Genomic DNA, 22152 nt, shown 5'->3' on the forward strand with positions numbered 1-22152 from the left:
GACACACAAGCACCAAACACATTTGCATTTACTGCTGCCAGCGGAGGACGAAAAGAAGAAATCCAGCGGCGTTTACCCGTCCGCCGTACTGCAAGATGGGGGCCGGAAGCACTCTGCCCGTCACCTCAGCCATGTCGTCCTTCACCTTGATGCCAAACTCCTGGATGTACGGGTCTAGGTTGAAGTTGGCGTTCTTCATCTGGGCGGGGATGGGCCATGCGTTGCACGATGAGCGTACAAACGCGTGTTTAGAAGCATCACAAGGTGTTTAGAAGCATCACGAGCGCTGAGGACTCACCAGCCTGCTGATCTCCTCTTGCCTGTCGGGCGCTGAGCGAGCCGTAGCTTTGATCATGGTGGACGTCTGATTATCCGTCAGTTTCTTGATGCATCGTTGGCCCGCTACGATGTTACACACCTGCAACATTTGGGAGGGGAGTCACCACCAGCGCTTGTGTGGTCGTGACCGCTACGCAGTACCCGTCCTCACCTCTAGGGGCAGATATGTGTGCTTCTGCTCCTGCCCCACCTGAAGACAGGGCAGGTGGGGGTATTTTAGCTGCAGGTTGTACTTCTGCTTGAAGTACTGGGCCACTGTACATTCTACTGTCTGCCCGCTTTCAAGCTGGAGAGGAAACCTGGTAGAAAAAGTAGCACGCGTGCTATTGAATGACATCCAATGCAAGAGTTGTATTGAAAATTATGCTTTTTACAAAAACGCTCCTGCTGAGGGTTTGGGGTACTAATTGAACAACATGTTTATTGTTGGGCATCGTGCTGAGACGGGTGTGGAATATTCGGTTACCATGACAGAGGGGTAAAACATTCCACATAAGATCTGCCAATGCTGCTTAACGAGCTTCCCCGATAGCGTTATCTGTAAGTGACTCTTTTAAAACAGGCAGAATGTGATCCACATCTGGCATTGTTCCTCCTCGGCTTGTGTCTGCGTACCAAACATTTGCTTCCTTTTCCCGGATGACAAACAAAGAGATGAGATGGGCCACAGTGACGACCTCCCGTGTTCCATCACGGACTTCATCGCCATCGTACTTACGTCTGGTGGCTGGCGGGACGTCGGGTGACGTTGCACACGCGGTACTTCCTCTTCATTTGGCCACAGTGGGTCACCTCCACCTTGAGGCCTGCTCAGGCCCAAAAGACAAGTAGGCGGCATTAGCATGAACGCGCTAAAGCAGGGGTGTCCAAACCTTTCCAAAAAAGTTGCCGGTATTATAATTCCAGCTCTAAAATGTTAAATGTTCACTTGGCCACACCTTTGTCATTATTTTTGCATAATTTCTGCATGTAAAAGTACAATTATTGTCTATAAAATGTGTTTAGTGTTAACATTTTTTGGCTGTCTGGAACGGATGAATTGGATTTGCATTATTTCCTATGGGAACATTTGCTTTGGTTAAAGTCCGTCTTGGTTTGAGTCGGACCTTCATGACGTTAACCAAGGCACCGCTGTAGCTGACTTTTTCCTCCACTGCTCTTTTTTCCTTTTTTGCTGTTTTGTTTTTATTTTCACAACTATTTACACTATTTTGTCATTTTCGCTGGTAAGACCGCGACTCCATTGTCGCAATATTTTCACTTTATTCTCATAATGTTGCAACTTTTTCCCCCAACCTCATTTTCCAAAAGTTGTTTTGTTACAAATATTGTCAAAATGGTTGCGGAAATGATTGTGAAAATGAATGTTCTCCTTCTCGTAGTGCTACAACGCTACGTTTGTGGTGTGAACGTTTTTGTATTCATGTTAGGACTCTTGAAAATGACTGCTCTATTTTCCATTTTTCTTCTTGCTTTTATTACTTTTCATGTTTCATTTCATTCAATTGAATGGAATTTTTATTAAATTCATTAATTAATTGAATGTATTTTAATTAATTTATTCATTGTTATTAATTATTATAATTCATTACAAAATGTAATTTAAAATTGAAATTTTAAAAAAATGTATTTAAATGTAATTAAATTGTAATTACATTTCATTTCTTACCAATATTGTGAAAATAACTGCGGAAATGATTGTGACAATTAACTTTCTTTTCTCACAGCCCAACAACTTTATGCTGGTGAAAGTTCATGTCTTTTTCTTTTTCTTAGAATTCAATTGAATGTCATTTATTTTCGTGTAATTGCATGTCAGTTGGATCCAACTGGATTCATGACTCGTATTGTCAACATTCATAGCATGAACAACGTGATGCTGCTGAAAGTGTTGGTCTTCACGCAGTGGTTGTCCACACTTTGGACACCCCCCCGCTGAAGTCAAAGCATCCCCACCTTTTATCTCCTTGGTGAAGCGGACCCTTTGCGAGTCGGTGAGCGTTTTAGGCTGCTCGTCGATATTGCGGATGTCCAAAACCTCGCACATGAACTCAATCACAGGCTGGGCTTTGTAGAAGGCCGTGGCGGACACTAGAGGGAGACAGAGAGCAACGTGAGGCCTGCGACGCCGGTAAGCTAACCCAGCGCTCAGCATGACTCACCATCTATATTCAGCATCATCTTCCACATGGCGGGCCGCACAGACTGGTGGAAGCCGAACCACACCTCCCTACCCCCGCCCAGAGGGTGGTAGTACCCCTCGGGTGGGGAGAAAAAGGAGCGGCCCACTGGTGTGTACCTTTGTTGGCAAAATGACGAAAAAGTGAGCGAGGGGATGACATGAAAGAGATCCAGTCAGATAACGTAATACACTAAACCAGGGGTGCCCAAAGTGTGGCCTGGGGGCCATTCACAGCCGGCAGCGTTTTTTTTACTGGCCCACAGCACACTCTACAAATATCATTTCTAAAAAAAAAAATCAACAAAAATGTACAAATCTGCAGTCGTTTTTTAAAATAAAGTCAAAATACGAAGGGAAACGAGTTGCCGTCTCGTGAAAAAAAGCTAAAATGTTTTTCATGAGAAGAACGGAACGCTACGAGGCAAAATGAGGTCAATCCCAAATGTTGAAATATGACACAATATTTAATATATGGCCCCCCAGCCCCTTCTAAAAAATACAATTAGAACATTTGTTTCAAAAATCCAAACGAAATTACGAAAACAAGAAAAAAACAGCAAAAATGGGGAAAAAAACAGCAGAAATTTTACAAGAAACAAAGTTGAAATATTACCAGAATAAAGTCGGAATATTACAGGAAAAAAAGTGCACTTTTACGGAGCAAAAAAAGTCATCATTTTAGGAGAATTAAATCACAATATTATTAGAAAAACATTTTTAGAAGCATAAACTTGAAATATTACAGAAAAAAGATGGTATTTCACATCATTTTAGAAACATTCAAAAAAGTAATATATAGTTGTGCTCATAAGTATTCATAGCCCTGGCATTTTTTTGGTATTTCTTGTATATTTCTTTTCAGATTGCATTTATTCTACAAAAAATGACATGAAAGGGTTGCACCAGGCTTCCACAAATACAGCATATCTATTTTCATTCTTATTTGTTCTTTATTTCCCAAATTTACAAAAAATGTCATATTCATACCCCTGCTATAACATGACTTACATGACTTAATAATCAATGGCAAAGCCTTTATTTGCAATTACAGATTGGAGACGTCGCCTGTAGTTAACTACTAGGTTCTGGCATGTTTCCACAGCAATTGTGGCCCACTGCTCCTTCGAAATTCTCTCCAGGTCCTTCAAATTGGTGGGTTTTCTTGCCATGACCTTCACTTTCTGTTCCCTCTGGAGATTTTCGATGGGGTTGAGGTCTGGGCTTTGACTTGGCCACTCCAAAACATTGACTTTGGAGTATGTTTTGGGTCGTTATCTTGTAGGAAGATCCAATGTTGATCGAGACCAAGTTTCGCAGCAGACTGTCTGATGTTTTCCTGGAGTATCTTGATATACTGTTCCTTCTTCATGATGCCGGTCCCACTCGCTGAGAAGCAGCCCCACAGCATTATGTGTCCGCCTCCATGCTTAACAGTTGGCACTGTGTTCTTTGGTTTGAAAGCTTCACCCTTCTTTCGCCAAACGTAAGCCACGTCTGTGTCCGAAGAGCTCCATCTTCATCTCGTCTGACCATAAAATTGACAACCAAAATGCCTCTTCTTCATCCAAGTGACATTTTGCGAAGTCCAGACGCAATCTTGTGTGGTTGGGTTTGAGCAGTGGAGTCTTCCATGGTCGGCGTCCATTGAGTCCTGCCCTATTCAATGTCCTCTGGAGTGTCTGTCTTGAGATACTGGCCCCTTTGTCACTGAGGCCCTGTAACATCTCCTTGGTGGTGATACGAGGGTTGATGGTGGCCGCCCGTGCCAATTTTCTTGCATGCACTGTGTGGAACACCTTGAACCTCTTAATGATGCTCTGCACTGTGGCTGGATGGACCTGAAAACGCTTGGATATATCTTTATAACCCAAACCATCTTCGTGTGCATCCACAATGCACACCTTAGGTCCTCACTCAGTTCTTTCTGCTTGACCATGGTGGGAATTCTAGCATTGACTATGAACTGACAGTGACTTCACCAATCCCTCAATTTATAGGCCCCAGGAATTTTCTGGAAACCAACGTGGCTTGGATTTGTTGCATAACAATGCAGGAACTAATGCAACACAGCTTGGGTGCACCAAAATTAGTGAACCATGAAAAACACCTGTCCTTGTACTTCAGGAGGACAAGGGTATGAATACTTATGAACATGACATTTTTTGTAAATTTGTGAAATAAAGCACAAATAAGAATGAAATTCCCCAGAAATACATATGCTGTATTTGTGAAAGCCTGGTGCAACCCTTTTTATATATATATATATATACACACACACACACACACATATATATATATATATATATATATGTATATATGTATGTATGTATGTATGTATGTATGTATGTATGTATGTTTGTTTGTTGTGGCAGTGTACCTCATAGAGGCTAAGTGTCGCATGGCCACATCCAGGGCTTGCACCGAGTCCAGGGGGACCTGCAGCCGCCCGCTGACCAGAGTCTCCTGCAGCAGGCGCCACGACACCTTGGCCAGCCAACGGATGGACACCTTGAAGATCCGGTCCTTGCCCTCGCCGGGGATGGTCACCTCAAAATCCACCTGTGTTAGCACGGGTTCCACAGAGGTGAGAAAGAGGTGAACAAGAGGACTTCCATGACATGAATCTACAGACCTCCTTTTTACGCTGTTGGGAATATCCAACCACAGGTTGGCCTGAGGCACACCAAGGAGCGGTTTTGGTGCATCCTGCTCATTTTACTGCACATTTCTACAATACTGGGAGCACGTACAAGAATAAAGCCAAAACATTAAAAGAAAAAAGTTGTCATCTAACAAGAAAAAGTCCTCATTTTACAAGAATAATGTCAAGATATGAGGAGGAAAAAACACTTTTTAAAACTTGTAATATGATGAGAATCAAGCAAAATAAAGTTGGACATTTTTGGAAAATTAGGTTGGGGAAAAAAGTGAAAATATTCTGAGAACAAAAACATAACATAACAACGCTGCGAGAAGAAAGTTGACATAGTCAGAAAAAGAAATGTTAAAAACGCAGAAATGTACAAAACAGCTGTAATTGTGTGAAAATGAAATCCAAATATTAAGAGAAAAAAATCGCATTCCAACAAGAAAAAAGTTGCAGTTTGATGAGAATTTACAGCAAGAAAGTTGAAAAAAAGACAGGATTTTTTAAAAAGTGGTAATATTAGGAAAAACTAAATAACATTGTCAATTTTATGGGAAAATTAGCTTGGAGAAAAAGCTAAAATATTACGGGAATAAAGTCATAATACTACGAGAAGAACATTTGTAGGCAAAAAAAAAAAAGCTGTAATTTTAAGAGAATAAACTCAACATCTTAAGAGAAAGAAGTTGTGATGTAACAAGAAAAAAAGGCACAATTTGACAACAATAAATGTGTCATATTATGGGATGTCACATTAGCATAGCTTAGTGCTGAAATATTAAAGACAAAAGAAGACATCATGTGGTAATATTAATGTTGATGAAAAAGTGAAAATCTTATGGGAATAAAGTCAGAAAAGGCACCATTTCACAAGAATAAGGGCAAGAATCATTTTAGTAGCATAAAGTTGACATATTAAAGAATTTTTAATATTAATTAAGTTTTTATTATAATATTATGAAAAACAAAATAAAGTTGGCCATTTTTGGAAAATTTGACTGGGGAAAAAGTTGAAATATTATTGCAATAAAGTCATCTTATTACAAGAAAACATTGGGCCATCATTTGAAGAGAATAAAGTCAAAATATTGGGGAAAAATGATGTGATTTTAGCTCAGTGTTCAAATATGAAAGAAAAAAGACACTATTTTTTCCAATTAGTAATATTATGAAAAACAAACCATTTTTAGATTGAAAAAAAATTAAGTTACTAATACTACTAATACGAATACAAAGAATATTTAAAGAAGAAAGTTGAAAACTTTGGGGGAAAAATTATTTAAAAAAAAAGAACAGCAGCAGGCAGAATAAATGTGTCATATGATGGGGAAGCATAGCTTAGCATTGAAATCTGCAGGAAGAAAGAAGCAGTGCTATGATGAAAAACCACAAGTTGCCAATGAAAAGATGATGATGGTCTTACTGATCATAATAACAGTCATGAATGATGCTGCTGGCAATATGGTGTTTTTCCAAGGTGGGGGTGATGTTATTTGTGTTTTATGATCAAGGTGTACCGTACCTTCTCGCTCCCAATGGGGAGCGCCAGCACGGTGTAGATGTTCTTCTTGCCGTCGTACACGGGCTTGCGGTCACCAAAGAGCTGGGGCTTGAAGTGTTGCACCATGTACTCCACCACCTCCCTGCAGGAGGTCATACACAACACAAAACCACTGCATGGATATGCGCTCGCCCGTGACGCGACGCGACGCCCGCCCACCCCCTCATGTGCCAGCAAGATGGCGGAGTATGGATTCTTGTACCGCGCAGCTGGTAGACTCATATCTCATGCTCACGGGAGGACAAAAAGAGCCAAGTGGGGGAGGGAGGGCGGGAGGACGCTTTCAATAAAATACGAACGGGGTGGGAGGGGGCTGTGAAAAGGGGAGGTCAAAGGGCGTGACCTGTGGATACCTTCTTGCGGCCTTTGTTGGAAAACCCCTCAAGTCAAGAGAGCGTGAAGCTCACATACTCTCTGAACTTCAGTGCTCATGGAGTCCTCAAGGCGGCCATACTGTATTTTTAATATACTATCTTAGTGGGAACTATTTGGCTGTGAAAATGTAATTGCTTTTTTAATTGTTTGGATTTTATTATTTTGAAATAAAAACGGAAAATCCTTGATTGGTTATGTTTCACTTTTATTTTCAAATGGCTTTTTAAACATTATTTGAATTTATTTTTATTACATTTCATTTTTTTCTTAGGAATTTTAGATGGCAATTCCCCCCGCCCGCAGCAAAAATCGTAATTCCAACAATAATCCATCAAATATGCTGTTTTCTTTGCAAAATGTACGACTTATTCGCTACTCTACTCATGATAGAGTACAAAACACCCACTGGTTCAAAGGTACGCTACTGATGATGTGTACCATAATGTACACCCGTCCCGTGGCTGAGGTCAAGCTCCCACGCCTCTCTACATATGAATATACATATACACACATATATAATTAAAAAATACAAGTTCATAAATAAATAAATAAATATACATGAGTTAATTTCAGAAATAAAAACACAAATTAAAAAAAAGAAATATTAAAGTAAGTGTGTAGCGTGGGCATTTTTCCCTCTAAAGCAGAGAAAACCAAGAAAGCGGCTGAAAAGTGAGCCAACCTCATATTCCCGCCGCTGAATGGAATTGCTAGAAGCGGCACAAAGCAAGTGTTGACATGGTCAATCAGTGACACGGCCGCTCATACCAAACTCTGTCAAAAAAGCAAAACTGGCAGAGGGGACAGGCGCTTTTTACTGTATGATGTTTACAACCGCCACCACTTACCTGTTGACTCGTCGGGGGCACTTGTCGGGCTTGATGTCCACCTCGTAGTGGTAGACGTCCATCTTGGGGATCTCCACTTCAAAGTAGTTGGCCAGCAGCTTGATGGGCTTGCCCACGGTGCCCATTCCTGGCCGACGGGGGGCGTGGAACACCTGCTGCAGGGGTGGGGGGAAGACCCCAATGGGCACTGCCAGGTGGGAAGACGGAAAGGAAGTGAGAAGACGGTGAGGCGGTCAAGAAGGATGTGGAGGGAGGAAGGAAGGTAGAGACTATTCAGTTCTGGGAAACTTCCCTTATTTTCAAAACACAAAACATCCGCATGCATCACGTCTGATTATGCAAATTAGATGATGACATCCTCTACACGCGCACCCCACTGCCACTGATAGATTGCAGTCCTGTGGGAAACACGGCATACGCCAGGTCCACGTTCAATGCAGGTGCTTGATATGGGAAAGCAGGGTGTCCACAGTGCGGCCCGGGGGCCATTTGCAGCACACGCCTGTTTTTTATTGGCCCAAAGCACATTCCAGAAATAATCATTGAACAAGAAATCTAAAAAAAATGGAAAAATGGAAAACTCAGCAGTAATTTTACAAGAAAAAAGTCAAAAGTATCAAGAGAAAAAAGTCTATCAAGAAAAAGACGTACTTTCACAACAATAGCGTCATCATATCATGAGGAAAAATAACTTTCATTTTATGACTAAAGTTGGCATTTTTGGTATAGTAGGTTGGGAATAAAGTCAAAATATTACCAGAAGAAAATGTATGGGAAGAAAGTTGAAGTTGTTCGAAAATTTAAAAACAGAAAAAAAGAAACAGTGTAAATGTAGACAACAGTCATACTTTCCCAAGAATAAAGCCCAAATATGAAGAGAAAAAGTTGTATTCTAACAAGAAAAATAGCTGCAATTTTTTTCAAGAATAAACTTGTAATATTATGAGAAAAAAATTATGTCTTTTTAGTTGCACAGAGTGGAAATATTAAAGAAATATTTTGAATTTTACCAATTACCATTCAACCAAACAAGTTGTCATTTTTTTGAATATCAGATTGGGAAAAAGGTGAAAATATTACGGGAATAAAGTGGAAATAAATTCATAGTATTACCAGAAGAAAAGTTATGAAAGGAAAGTTCAAATAATTGGAAATTTAAAACAAAACAAAACAAAAAAAGCAGAAATGGAGTCACCAGCTGTCACTTTCCAAGAATAAAGTCCAAATATGAAGAGAATAAGCTTGGATTCTACCAAACAAAAGTTGCAATTTTACGGGAATAAAGTTGTAACGTTATGAGGAAAAAAAATGCTCATTTTAGTTGCACAGAGCTCAAATAGCAAAGAAAAAAAGGGTTTTGTTAAAGTCAGAATATTATGAGAAACAAAAAAACAAAATAGTTTAGTCTTTGAAAAATGAGGTTGGGAAAAAAAGTTATATTATTATGGGAATAAAGTCATAATTACGAAAAGAAAAATTAAAATTAAGATTATTTAATAAGAAAGTTGAAATATTTGGATTTTTTTTTGAACAGCACGAATGGGAGGGGGGATTAAGCAAAGACCAAGCTGATAGTAATAATATGCTTTTCACCTACTGGACAAGACAAAGCTGAGATCTATCTTTTATCAATATATCTAGATATAGATGCTGTAGATATGAATAGATACTGTATCTATACACACCGTCATAAATAAAAGTCATAGCAGAAGAGTAATGATGATTTGGAGTGCATGAGAAAGAGGAACATAAGTGATTATGTGGTGAAGGCCAGCAACATGTCTGCAGGGTGTCAGGGGTCCGGGTGCCGGGTGCAAGTGTTAGCAGTGACTCCTGCTTACGAGGGGCCCCATTGCCCTAACCCCCCACGTCCCCAGAGAGCCGCCTCCTCCCTTCTCTACCACCAACAACAAAGACCCCAGCTGCCCTGCTCCTCCGTCTGAGGCGCACATAAACAACACCGGCCCGTGTGACGGAGGGGAGTGCCCTCATACTCGTGCACGCAAACACACGGGAGGCCCTCCCCACCCTCGACCCCCCCCCCCCCCACACACACACACACACTCCGCCCCTCGGCATTCCCAGCCTCACCATGGAGACACCACAGCAACACAGCATTGTCATGGATATCAGGAGACCTGTGTGTGTGTGTGTGTGTGTGTGTGTGGGGGGGGGGGGGGGGGGGGGGGGGGGGGGGGAGCTTGCTGGAGGAGATATAGTAAGAGGAGGAGGCAGGTTAGCATGGGTGGCGGGGGGCAGCCCTTGGCCTTTTTAGATCCTGCAGGGAGTAAAGCTGGAAAAGCCCCTTTTTAAATAGCTGCAAAGGCATTTCCTCTTCCAGGTAAAACATACCACTGACATGATCATGACGACCATGACGACCATGATGATCATGATGACCATGATGACCATGATGATCATGACGACCATGATGATCATGACGACCATGACGACCATGATGATCATGACGACCATGATGATCATGATGACCATGATGACCATGATGATCATGACGACCATGATGATCATGACGACCATGACGACCATGATGATCATGACGACCATGATGATCATGACGACCATGATGATCATGATGATCATGACGATCATGATGACCATGATGATCATGATGATCATGACGACCATGATGATCATGATGATCATGACGACCATGATGATCATGACGACCATGATGATCATGACGACCATGATGATCATGATGAACCATGACGACCATGATGATCATGACGACCATGATGATCATGATGACCATGACGATCATGACGACCATGATGATCACGACGACCATGATGATCACGACGACCATGATGTACCATGACGACCATTATGACCATGACGACCATGATGACCATGACGATCATGATGATCATGATGATCATGACGACCATGATGATCATGATGATCATGACGACCATGACGACCATGATGATCATGACGACCATGATGATCATGATGACCATGATGATCATGATGATCATGACGACCATGATGATCATGATGATCATGACGACCATGATGATCATGATGACCATGATGATCATGATGATCATGACGACCATGATGATCATGATGATCATGACGACCATGACGACCATGATGACCATGACGACCATGATGACCATGATGATCATGAAGATCATGATGACCATGATGATCATGACGACCATGATGATCATGATGACCATGACGACCATGATGATCATGACGACCATGATGATCATGACGACCTTGATGATCATGATGACCATGACGACCATGACGATCATGACGACCATGATGATCACGACGACCATGATGTACCATGACGACCATTATGACCATGACGACCATGATGACCATGACGACCATGACGATCATGATGATCATGATGATCATGACTATGATGATCATGACGACTATGATGATCATAATCATCATGGCGATCATGATGATCATGACGACCATGATCATGACGACCATGATGACCATGACGACCATGATGATCATAATCACCATGACAATCATAATCACCATGACGATCATGATGATCATGACAATCATGATGACCATGACGGTCATGATGATCATGACGACCATGATCACCATGACGACCATGATGACAATGATGACCATGACGACCATGATGATCATGATGATCATGACGATCATGACGATCATGACGACCGTGACGACCATGATGATCATGACGACCATGATGACAATGACGACCATGATGATCATGATGACCACGATGACAATGATGACAATGATGACCATGACGACCATGATGCTGTGTGTGTGTGTGTGTGTGTGTGTGTGTGTGTGTGTGGATAAGATTTAAATGATTGTCATTCCACGTAAGTACACAGCTAGAGGGGAACAAAAAGTTACTTAGTGTGTTCCCAACACTGTTTTTATGCAGACAAAGGAGGCAGTAAGTCCTCCAGAATGAGTTGCACCAACTGCCAAGGCATGATCAACCTCCATTTCTGCACAACAGCATTTTGTGGTCCCTGAAACAGTATCATTCTGAAATACACTTTATTTTTCACTTTTGGCTAACCAAACCTTTTTTTTCTTTTCTTTTTTTAAACTTCTGGCACTTCACCACTTACCTTTGTACCATTTCAAGTTACTCATTGGACTTGTACCACATGAATTTCAATGAATAACTGGAAAAATTGGGCTGTTCTAAAACTTTTGACTGGCTGTGTAATTAGAGGTGTCACAACATCTTGTGAGATTAAAAGGTGGCAACGAGGCCCGGGATGGGAACAAATAAGTGAATTAATCACACAACAAATGAAAATTAACTCAACCATTTTGCTGGCCTCAATATATTGCCATGTGCATGCGTGGGCCTGTCACGATAACAAATTTTGCTGGACGATAATTGACGAGAATCGATATTATCAACAACGCTTTTTGAGACCATTTTTTTCATGAATGATATGACATGATGATGCGAGTACATCGTGTCAAAAGCAATAAAATGTAATTTCCCAAGAGTATTTAACATTATAATTGTAATGCCAAGAGTTTTTAGAGTCTCCAATGAAGCTAACACGCATGTGTTTGGAATGTGGGAGGGAGAAAACCCACGCACACACGGGGAGAACACGCAAACTCCACACAAAGATGCCCAAGCGGAGATTCAAACCCACATGTGTGCCAACATGCTAACCACTAGGCAACCCTGCGACAAAATAAAACAATGAAAATAAAATGGACTCTCTGTCTCTTTCGACAAAAATTGCACTTAAATAAAAATCACAATCATAACCAAAAACAATCAAAAACAGAGCCTGTCTCCCTGTCTGTGGAGGGAAAAAAACACTCCAATAAAAGTGCTAGCATGTTTAAAATTGCGACTCTGGTGTCCCTGGGCCAGAATCTGACTGTTTAGTAGACGGACTGTCATGGCTGTTGGGCAAGCGGAAGCGTGATAGTAGTCCAGAATAATCATATTCCAAGGTAATAGTGATCCAAATACACTTTCCTAAAAAGCCATGGTGTAGCAGAGTTGCTACGCTAACAGTGTGATTGAGCGTGAGTTGATTAGTCATGCCTGGAGAGTGATGTCATGAAAACTTGAGCATTTTACGTAAAAGATGGCAAAACTAGAGCTGTCAATCTATTAAAATATTTGATGACGATTAATTGATTGCATTTGTCCATAGTTAACTCCTAATTAATCACAACTAGAAATAAGATTTGAATCTATAATCAGTGGGGGTGTAACAATACGTGTATCTGCATCGAACCGTTCCATATGCATGCGTACCGAAGCATGACCCCTGTATCCAACAATACGCAGTTTCATTTTTATTTGATCAACTTCTGATGGCGCTCTGTGCTGAAAGCTCTGTGCATCTGCGATCGACTACGCTGGCTTAGGTTGCATTTTCAAGCACAGAGCCACTGAGCCCCGCCTCCAACAATCACACCACGCTGAAAATGTTGAAAAATGTTGAAAAATGCATCAAAAAAATATCAAACCGTAGCACGAACGCATCGAACCGAACTGTGAATTCTGTGTTTCGTTGCACCCCTAATAATAAGTAGGGGTGTAAATCTCACGATTTGTGACGCAACTACATTTTATGTAAAAGGGATATCAATTTTGGAAATATGGGCCATTATTTTATTCAAAAAATAATATACAGTTAGAAATCCCCCAGTTTTGCATGTTTAAAGGGAGAGGTGTTTTGTTCCGCTTTTTTTAAACGGCCCTTGAACGCACCATCTAACTTTGTCCCAGGCTGCACAGATAGACTCCTACACGTTTCTTTCACCTCATATTTGCTCCCAAATGCTGATACTCTGTGGGAATGCGTAAAAGGTAAGGTTTGATGACCTTAGAGTGCTAGCGTGTGTGTTTGTTCGGTGCACGGCCTCTGTGGTGGATATTTCATGCTTTAAAACGTGATGTTGTTCTTGTCTTAGCTTTGCACAACACACGCTGAATAAGTTGGACTGGATCGCTGTGATGTGCGTGTGTATTGCTAATGTGTTGATGACTAGCTAGTGCGGTACCAATGCTCGCTAGTGCTAGCACTGCTGACTCCTCAGCCATGGTTGGGGGCTGCCGTCCCTAGCGGCTCGTACCCAAACTTTGGCTCGTAGTTAAGGGCAAAGAATCAACCCCGGACGACTCGCATCTACAAAGGCACTCGTTGGTTGGGCTACTCGTGTGTACGGGTCGCTGGCACATCGACATGCTGTGAGCATGTGGTAGCAGGTACATTCAGGACAACATGCAATACTTAACAGTATTTTGCATATTTCGGCCATTCTGAGCGTTACAGGAACTTCCTTCCCGGGTGCATTGATTTCACTTGGAAACATTGCAGAAACCAACACCTACACCGAGCGTTAACTTTTCCAAACTCTGAATTAAAAACACAGCAGCCGTGGCGACATCTCCAATATGTCGCCTTGCCTTTTGGGAGTGGTGTGAGGCGTTGTGAGCGTGATGCTAACACGCATACGGGAGAGTCACTAGTGAGGCTAGCCGCTAGCTGGCTAGTAGCTAGCTGGTGTGGTATGTGTCATAAGTGTCATTGCGCCAGTTATGTAGTTTGATCAGCATAACAATGTTCAATCCATCCATCCGTTTTCTATGCCGCTTATCCTCACTAGTGTCGCTGGTGGTGTGCTGGAGCCTATCCCAGCTGACTTCGGACGAGAGGCGGGGTACACCCTGGACTGGTGTCCAGCCAATGGCAGGGCACATATAGACAAACAACCATTCACACTCACATTCATACCTATGGATAATTTAGGGTCGCTAATGAACCTAACATGCATGTTTTTGGGAATGTGGGAGGAAACCGGGAGAACATGCAAACCACCAAATCTCCTGACTTTGTGGCCAACATGCTCCACTAGGCCACCGTGCGGCCCCATAACAACGTTAAGAATAATAATAATAATAACAACAACAACAACAACATCGCTGCAGCTTGGTTAATATGTAAATGGGGCCTTGTTGGCTCTTTTTGGAGACTTTTTCGGACGACTTTATAGGCGGAATAAGTAAGTCCCATACGTGCAGTCATGAGCTGTCTCTTTTTATCTCTTCTTATATACAGACCCTTTCCAAAAAATTTGAATATCATGGAAAAGTTGTTTAATTTCCATAATTCCATTCAGAAAGTTAAACTTTCATAGATTATAGATTCAGGGCCCACAATTTAAATGATTTCAAGTGTTTATTTGTTTATTTTTACGTAATTGGGCTTCCAGCTCATAAAACCCACGAAAACAGGAATTCAAAAAATTAGAATACTGTAAAGAAATCACCATTTACTTCTCAGTTTTTGCAGGAAAAAAAAGAAAGAAGTTAGGATCACATCAAATCAATCAAAATATGGTACTTTCAAAACGATATGTCAATCTTCAATACTTGGTTGGGAATCCCTTTGCCTTAATCACTGCCTCGATGCCACGTGGCATTGAAGCAATCAGCCTGTGGCATTGCCTGGGAGTTATGGAAGCCCAGATTTCCTTGATGCTTGCTGTCAGCTCTTCTTTGTTGTTGGGTCTGGTGCCCCTCATTTTCCTCCTGAGAATACCCCATAGATTCTCAATGGGGTTTAGGTCCGCTGAGTAGGCTGGCCAGTCAAGCACTGTGATGGCATGGGCATCAAACCAGGTTTTGGTGCTTCTGGCGGTATGGGCAGGGGCCAGGTCCTGCTAGAAGATTAAATCTGCATCTCCATACAGATCCTCAGCAGAAGGAATCATGAAGTCCTCTAAAACATTCTGGTAGACTGTTGCGGTGACCTTGGATTTAAGAAAGCAGAGTTTACCAACACCTGCACCGGACATTGCACCCCAAATCATGACGGACTGTGGATATTTCACACTGGACCTCAGGCAGCTTGGGTTCTGTTCCTCACCCGTCTTCCTCTAAACCCTTGGACCTTGATTCCCAAATGAAAGGCACACTTTACTTTCATCGGAAAAGAGGACCTTGGACCACTGGCCAACAGTCCAGTCCTTCTTCTCCTTGGCCCAGTGGAGACGCTTCCTACGTTGGCTCAGGTTCAGGTTCAGAAACGGCTTGACCCGAGGAACCCGACAGTTGTAGCCCATCTCCCGGATGCGTCTGAATGCCTCATTCCACTCTTTCTGGATCTCTGCCAGATTCTTGAATCTTCCCTGTTTGATAATCCGCTGAAGCCCACGGTCATCTCTTTTGCTGGTGCATCTTCTCCTGCCACATTTTGCCCTTCCTCTAGACTTTCCATTGATATGCTTGGACACAGCACTCTGTGAACAACCAGCCTCCTTAGCTCTAAACTTTTGTGGCTTCCCCATCCTATGGAGGGTATCAATGATGGTCTTCTGGCCAGTTGTCATGTCTGCAGTCTTCCCCATATTGAACCCAACTGAGACAATTGAACCAAACTGAAGCAATTTAATGACACCTGGGGAAGCCTGTGCAGGTGATTTGAGTTTAGTAGATGATTAGTGTGTGGCTCTCAGTTTAAAACATTCATGCCCTGCAAAATTTGGGCTGATTTCTTCACAGTATTCTAATTTTTTGAATTCCTGTTTTCGTGGGTTTTATGAACTGGAAGCCCAAATTACGTAAAAATAAACAAATAAACACTTGAAATCGTTGTGGGCCCTGAATCTATAATCTATGAAAGTTTAACTTTTTCAATGGAATTATGGAAATTAAACAACTTTTCCATGACATTCTAATTTTTTGGAAAGGGTCTGTATTTAAAAGGCACAGAAAATAGAAAGACGTGTGTTCATGTCTCACATAAGGATTGTGGATGATGGGCAACATTCCCAAAAAAGTGCACTTTTCCTTTAAAAGATGGATTTCGACATGTTTCATGCTGTTCTATCTACCGTCTGTGGCCAGAAAATGTTGAATTTGCCACCGTATGACACCGTCTGACGTAAGTATTTAGACGGAGGCAGACCGACTCGTTAAGCGGTGCAGTGGGGCGGAGCCTTGATGTGGCGCAGGGGTGTCCAAACGTTCTTCCAGCAAGGGCCACATAGTGAAAAATGAAAGGATGCAACTTTGCCACATTGACGTGCATGCACATGGCAATATATTATCAACTTCATTTTTTATTTATTGTGTGATTCTTTCAATTATTTGCTAACGTGCCGGGCCTAGTGCCTAATCACGTCACGTTTTAATCTTGCGGCACTCCTTGTATCAACTTCACTCTTTTGCTCCAATTTTCCCATTTTTTTCCAAATATTTTCTTCTTCCTAAATAATAATTCTCACTTTATTGTCATAATAATTTGACTGCATTGCCATATTATTATATACTATTTGCCTAACCCAGTTTTCCAAAAATGACAATTATATTCGTTGTTTTGTTTTTTCTCATATTATGACTTCAATAAAAAATAGCATTTTTTCCTTAATATTTTAACGCTGTGCTACTAAAATCACATTATTTTTCTTCATATTATTTTATTATATTTTTAGTCTACTAAATTATGACTTTTTTCTCATTAGATTACAAGGCTTTTTCCCTTAATATTTTGACTTCCAACATTTTTTTTAAATGTTCCACACATTACACTTTCTTCTTAATATTAATTAATATTATGACTATATTATGAATTTATTCTTAGAGCTTTTTCCGCAACCTATTTTTCACACCTTTATTCGTTCTTTCGCTTTTTCCTAATACTGTATTATATTAAAAAATATTATTTTCCTTAATATTTGAACTCTATGCTACTAAAATTACATTGTTTCTTTATCATATTACAAATTTAGCCTCATAATTTTTTTTCTCATTAGAATGCAACTCTATTCTCTTAATATTTTGAATTTATTCTCGTAAAATTACAGCTGTGTTTTCCGATTCCTGATGTTTTCTTTCTTTTTATACATTTTCTTCTCATATTTATTTTTTTAATCCCCATTTATTGTGATTTTATCCCCATAATATTGTGACTTTATCCCCATTATATTGTGACTTTATCCCCATAATATTGTGACTTTATCCCCATTATATTGTGATTTTATCCCCATAATATTGTGACTTTATCCCCATTATATTGTGACTTTATCCCCACAATATTGTGACTTTATTCTGAGATAGCTTTTTCCACAACCTAATTTTCCAAAAATGACAATTTTGTTCTTTGTTTTGGTTTTTCTCATGATATTACGACTTTTAAAATATTTTTTTCTTAATATTTTAACTCTATACTACTAAAATGATTATTTTCTTCCTATTGTCATAGTACAAGCTTATTCTCATAAAATTGCGACTTTGCTTGTTAGACTGCATCTTTATTATTGCAGCTACTATTTTCACTTTAATGTCGTAAAATGACAGCTGCTTTTTCCTTCCTGCTGATGTTGGGTTTTTCGGGTTTTTTTTTTTTTTTTTTTTTTACATTTTTCAACTATTGAAACTTTCTTCTAAGAAATTTTCTTTTGGAATTCTAACTTTATTCCCATATTTTTACTTTATTGCTATATTTGTATAACTTTTTACCACAACTTAATTTTCCAAAAATGCCAACTTTATTTGTAGTTTTGTTTGTTTCTCATAATATTATGACTTTAAAAAAAACTTTATTTAATATTTCAACTTTGCTACTAAAATTCAAAAAAATATTTTTTCCATCATAAAATTAAAACTTGCTAGATTAAAAATTTTTCTCTTAATATTTTGACTTTATTTTTGTAAGATGACTGCTGAGTTTTCCTATTGTTTTTTTTGTTGTTGTTTTGGTTCCTTGTTAAATTCTATTTTTTGAATGTGTCGCGTGGCACACTTTGGACACCCTTAATTTAGAGGGAAGAGAAAGGTGCCCTGTCGAGATGCCAACACAGTATGAGTTTTATCACTGTCTCACCTTTTCACATCCGAAATGTCAATTTCCAGTTTTGCTTTCATGGTTATCATCAGACGTTTCTCGTTAGTATCGGGGTACCCGTCTGCGGTGGCATCGTAACAGAGCCAAAGAAAAAGCAAAACACTTGCGAAGTTGAACTGTTTTGACGCTCGCTGAGCTGAAGCCCCACCGGATTTGCTGCCGTCAGGCGTGACCACGGTTTGGCTCCAGGAAACGTTGGCGCAAATGCATCAGGTCTGCAGATGCTTTTTCTTGAGCTCTTTGTGCCTTGTGTGACAACTCACGTTAAATGATGACAGACCTCATTCAAAGTGAAGAGTTTTATTGCTTTCAGGTCTTACTATTAACAGGGGGTCACTTATTTTTACACTTGCATGTTCAACTGTATGTAAAAACAGTGTTCCCTCGCTACATCGCCGTTCACCTTCTGCAGAATTTTTGGGGGCTTTTTTTTTTTTAAACAGCGTATGAACGTGCATTGTGTTCTGCGTCCTGATTGGCTAAGTAACTGTAGACCATTGTCAATCAATCTCCTCCGTGCCTTGCTGTGCAGTACACAATGCATTGGGCTTGACAAATTTACATAAATGTTCCATCGCTAGCAGTGTGACTCTGATACGAAGGAGGATTAGGGCCACATTGGGAAAAAAATCGGAGATTACAAAAATAAAAGTTGGAAATTTACAGGAATAAAGTCATAAATTCACAACTAGAAAGTCGTAATTGTACAAGAAAAAAGTAATACATTTATGAGAATAAAGACGTAAATTTACGAGAATAAAGTCGTACATTTACGAGAAAAAAAGACGTATATTTACAAGAAAAAAGTCAGAAATGTACGAGAATAAAGCCGTACATTTACGAGAAAAAAGTCATACATTTATGAAAAAAAATTACATTTAGGACAAAAAAAGTCGTAAATTTACAAGAAAAAAAAGTCATACGTTTACTAGAAAGTTATACATTTACCAGAAAAAAGCCGCACACTTACGAGAATAATGTCGTACATTTACGATAAATAAGTTATACATTCATGAGAATAAAATCTTACATTTATGAGAAAAATTTTGTCAATTTCAGAATAAGTCGTACATTTACGAGAAAAATGTAAATTTCCGAGAAAAAAAGGCATACATTTATGACAAAAAGTCTTACATTTACGATAAAGTTGTCATACATTTACAAGAAAAATGTAGCACACTTATGAAAATAAAGTTGTACATTTACGGCAAAAAAGTCGTACATTTACGATAAAAAAGTCATACATTGAGAATAAAACCGTACATTTATGAGAAAAATGTTGTAAATTTATGAGAATAAGTCGTACATTTCTGAGAAAATGTACATTTCTGAGAAAAAAGTGATACATTTACGACAAAAAGGCATACAGTACATTAACAAGAATAAAGTCATTTTTAAAAATTTTTTTTTAAGTCGTACATTTACGATAAAAAGTCATACAATTACGAGAATAAAGTCCCAAATTTATTAGAAAAACAACCATAATATTACCTTTGACCAAGGCCAAAGGTCACATAAGGCCCCCCTTTTCATAGCTGTGTCAGGCAGTGCCTGTGACATAAAGTTACGAGTTATTTCTAGTAAATTTATGACTTTATTCTCGTAAATTTACGGTTTGTCAAAATCTCATTATTTTGATACTCCGTTGTAACAGGCATTGCCTGAGACAGCTATGGAAAAGGGGGGCCTTATCTATGGGGAAGGCAGAAGTGACAAGGGTTAGCCATGCTGATCTGTTTGTGCATAACTGCTGTGTTATAACTTCTTGTGTCCAAAGTAGTAGGTTGATCATTAAAATTCTAGTAAAACTTGAACTTTTTTTGACAGTGTTTAAACAAGAGAGAAATGTGAGAAAATGTTCATGCCTGTCTGAGAAAAGTGTATCAGGCGTCCTGAGGCCGTAGCTTGACTCTGGAACAGACTAAATCTATTTCCATGACTTCATCTTGCTCCCAAATGAAAACAAAGCAGCACAAGGCTTTCTATTGCCAGTTGGGACACTTGGTTAAACACCTGCAGTAAATGCAGAGTGCAATTCCAATCATATAATAGTGAAATGTACACTCTTTGCTGCTCAGTGTCGACAATTACGCTACAATTCTTTTGTATGGGGGGGAACCGTCAAAACTCATTGGTGCCTCTCTAAATAATTGGCAGTTGACCACAATCTAAACAAGACTCAGTGGTGGAAAAATAGCTCATTCAACCATCACACTTCACACACAAAAGCAGACTTTTCAGATGTTTGGGGGGGGTGCTTGCGGTGGGGGACATCTGCCCTCCTCCCTCATTCAAAAATAAGCATAATGGTAAGCCAATTTAAATGTGACTGTTGGTATCCAAACTGTCGAATGTGCACTTCTTATATCAGAATTGCGCTGCGCTGCGCTGCACTGCACTCCCCCCGCCCCCATGTAAAAATGTAAAAGTCGACAAATTCAACTTTAACAGAAATGATTGTTTGATTTTGTAATGTATGCATGCAAAATAAAGACGGTGATGCTCACGGAGAACCGCTGGCTGTCAGTGGGGGGTGGGGGGGGTGCAGGCTGCGGAAGGCGGGCTTCAGCACGCCGAGATTCCCACGACCTCCGTGGACACTCAAGCCCTCTTCGAAGGCTTGACTGCGGCTATAAATCTGGGTGCGCTACGGTACTAAAGTGTTGCTTCCCCACCCGCTGCCGCCGCCGCCCCCAAAGTCTCTACTCTCCCCAGCCTCCACGGAGACGCCGAAGCCGGGAAACGCTACCCAGTTTGGCAGCCACAATAATATTGTTAAAAAATAAAACATACGAATAATAAACATACCAGCACCAGACGGTCCCGGCTCCATCCCATTCACTTAGCCGCGCGGGTACAAGCTAGCCAACCCAGGGTGCTGTGGCCAAAGCGCCGGCCCCTTCAGGCTGGAGGCGTCGCAGACTTCCAGTACCCTCCTCTGTCCTATCGGCGTGTTTGTCTTCTACCCTTCGGTCTCGTCGTTGGACCTCCACGCCCCCAGACCAGAGCGCTCCCCCAGACCAAGGGAGGCTAAAAGGGGCGATAGCTGCCTTGTCTGCCCGCTGATCCGAGAGCGATGCTGTCGTGTGCCGCCTCGCTTTCTCTCGCTGGGAAGGCGTCCCTGATCGACCCCGCGGATATAGCCGACAGTCCGCGACACTGGAAGTCTCTAGAGTGGTGTGTTCCGGCTCTCCTCACCGATGAGGAAGGACTCTCCAGCGGAACAAAAAAAGGCCAGCCTGCCCCTCACCCCCCCACCAAAAATCTCAAACTTCTTCTCTGCCATCAAAAGTGAACGAAAACTGTTGGAGAACTTA

General features: G+C 40.7%; 1 protein-coding gene across 2 annotated transcripts in view; it reads right to left on the reverse strand.

The window, feature by feature from the left end:
* Window positions 1–22139, reverse strand: part of ago1 (argonaute RISC component 1) — a 38197-nt gene extending 16058 nt beyond the window's left edge. The window contains exons 1-10 of one of the 2 annotated variants that reach the window (XM_054780975.1): window positions 21644–22139; window positions 7953–8139; window positions 6691–6811; window positions 4899–5080; window positions 2502–2638; window positions 2296–2430; window positions 1058–1145; window positions 491–638; window positions 299–418; window positions 77–199 (exon numbers count right to left, since the gene is read on the reverse strand). In XM_054780975.1, the coding sequence (XP_054636950.1) occupies window positions 77–199; window positions 299–418; window positions 491–638; window positions 1058–1145; window positions 2296–2430; window positions 2502–2638; window positions 4899–5080; window positions 6691–6811; window positions 7953–8139; window positions 21644–21668 (1266 nt within the window). In that variant the 5' untranslated portion in view covers window positions 21669–22139. The remainder of the gene's footprint in view (window positions 1–76; window positions 200–298; window positions 419–490; window positions 639–1057; window positions 1146–2295; window positions 2431–2501; window positions 2639–4898; window positions 5081–6690; window positions 6812–7952; window positions 8140–21643) is intronic. The other variant, XM_054780974.1, reaches the window with a different exon arrangement.
* Window positions 22140–22152: the final 13 nt, after the last annotated feature.

The sequence above is a fragment of the Dunckerocampus dactyliophorus genome, chromosome 7, assembly GCF_027744805.1.
Source record: "Dunckerocampus dactyliophorus isolate RoL2022-P2 chromosome 7, RoL_Ddac_1.1, whole genome shotgun sequence".
NCBI lineage: Eukaryota > Metazoa > Chordata > Actinopteri > Syngnathiformes > Syngnathidae > Dunckerocampus > Dunckerocampus dactyliophorus.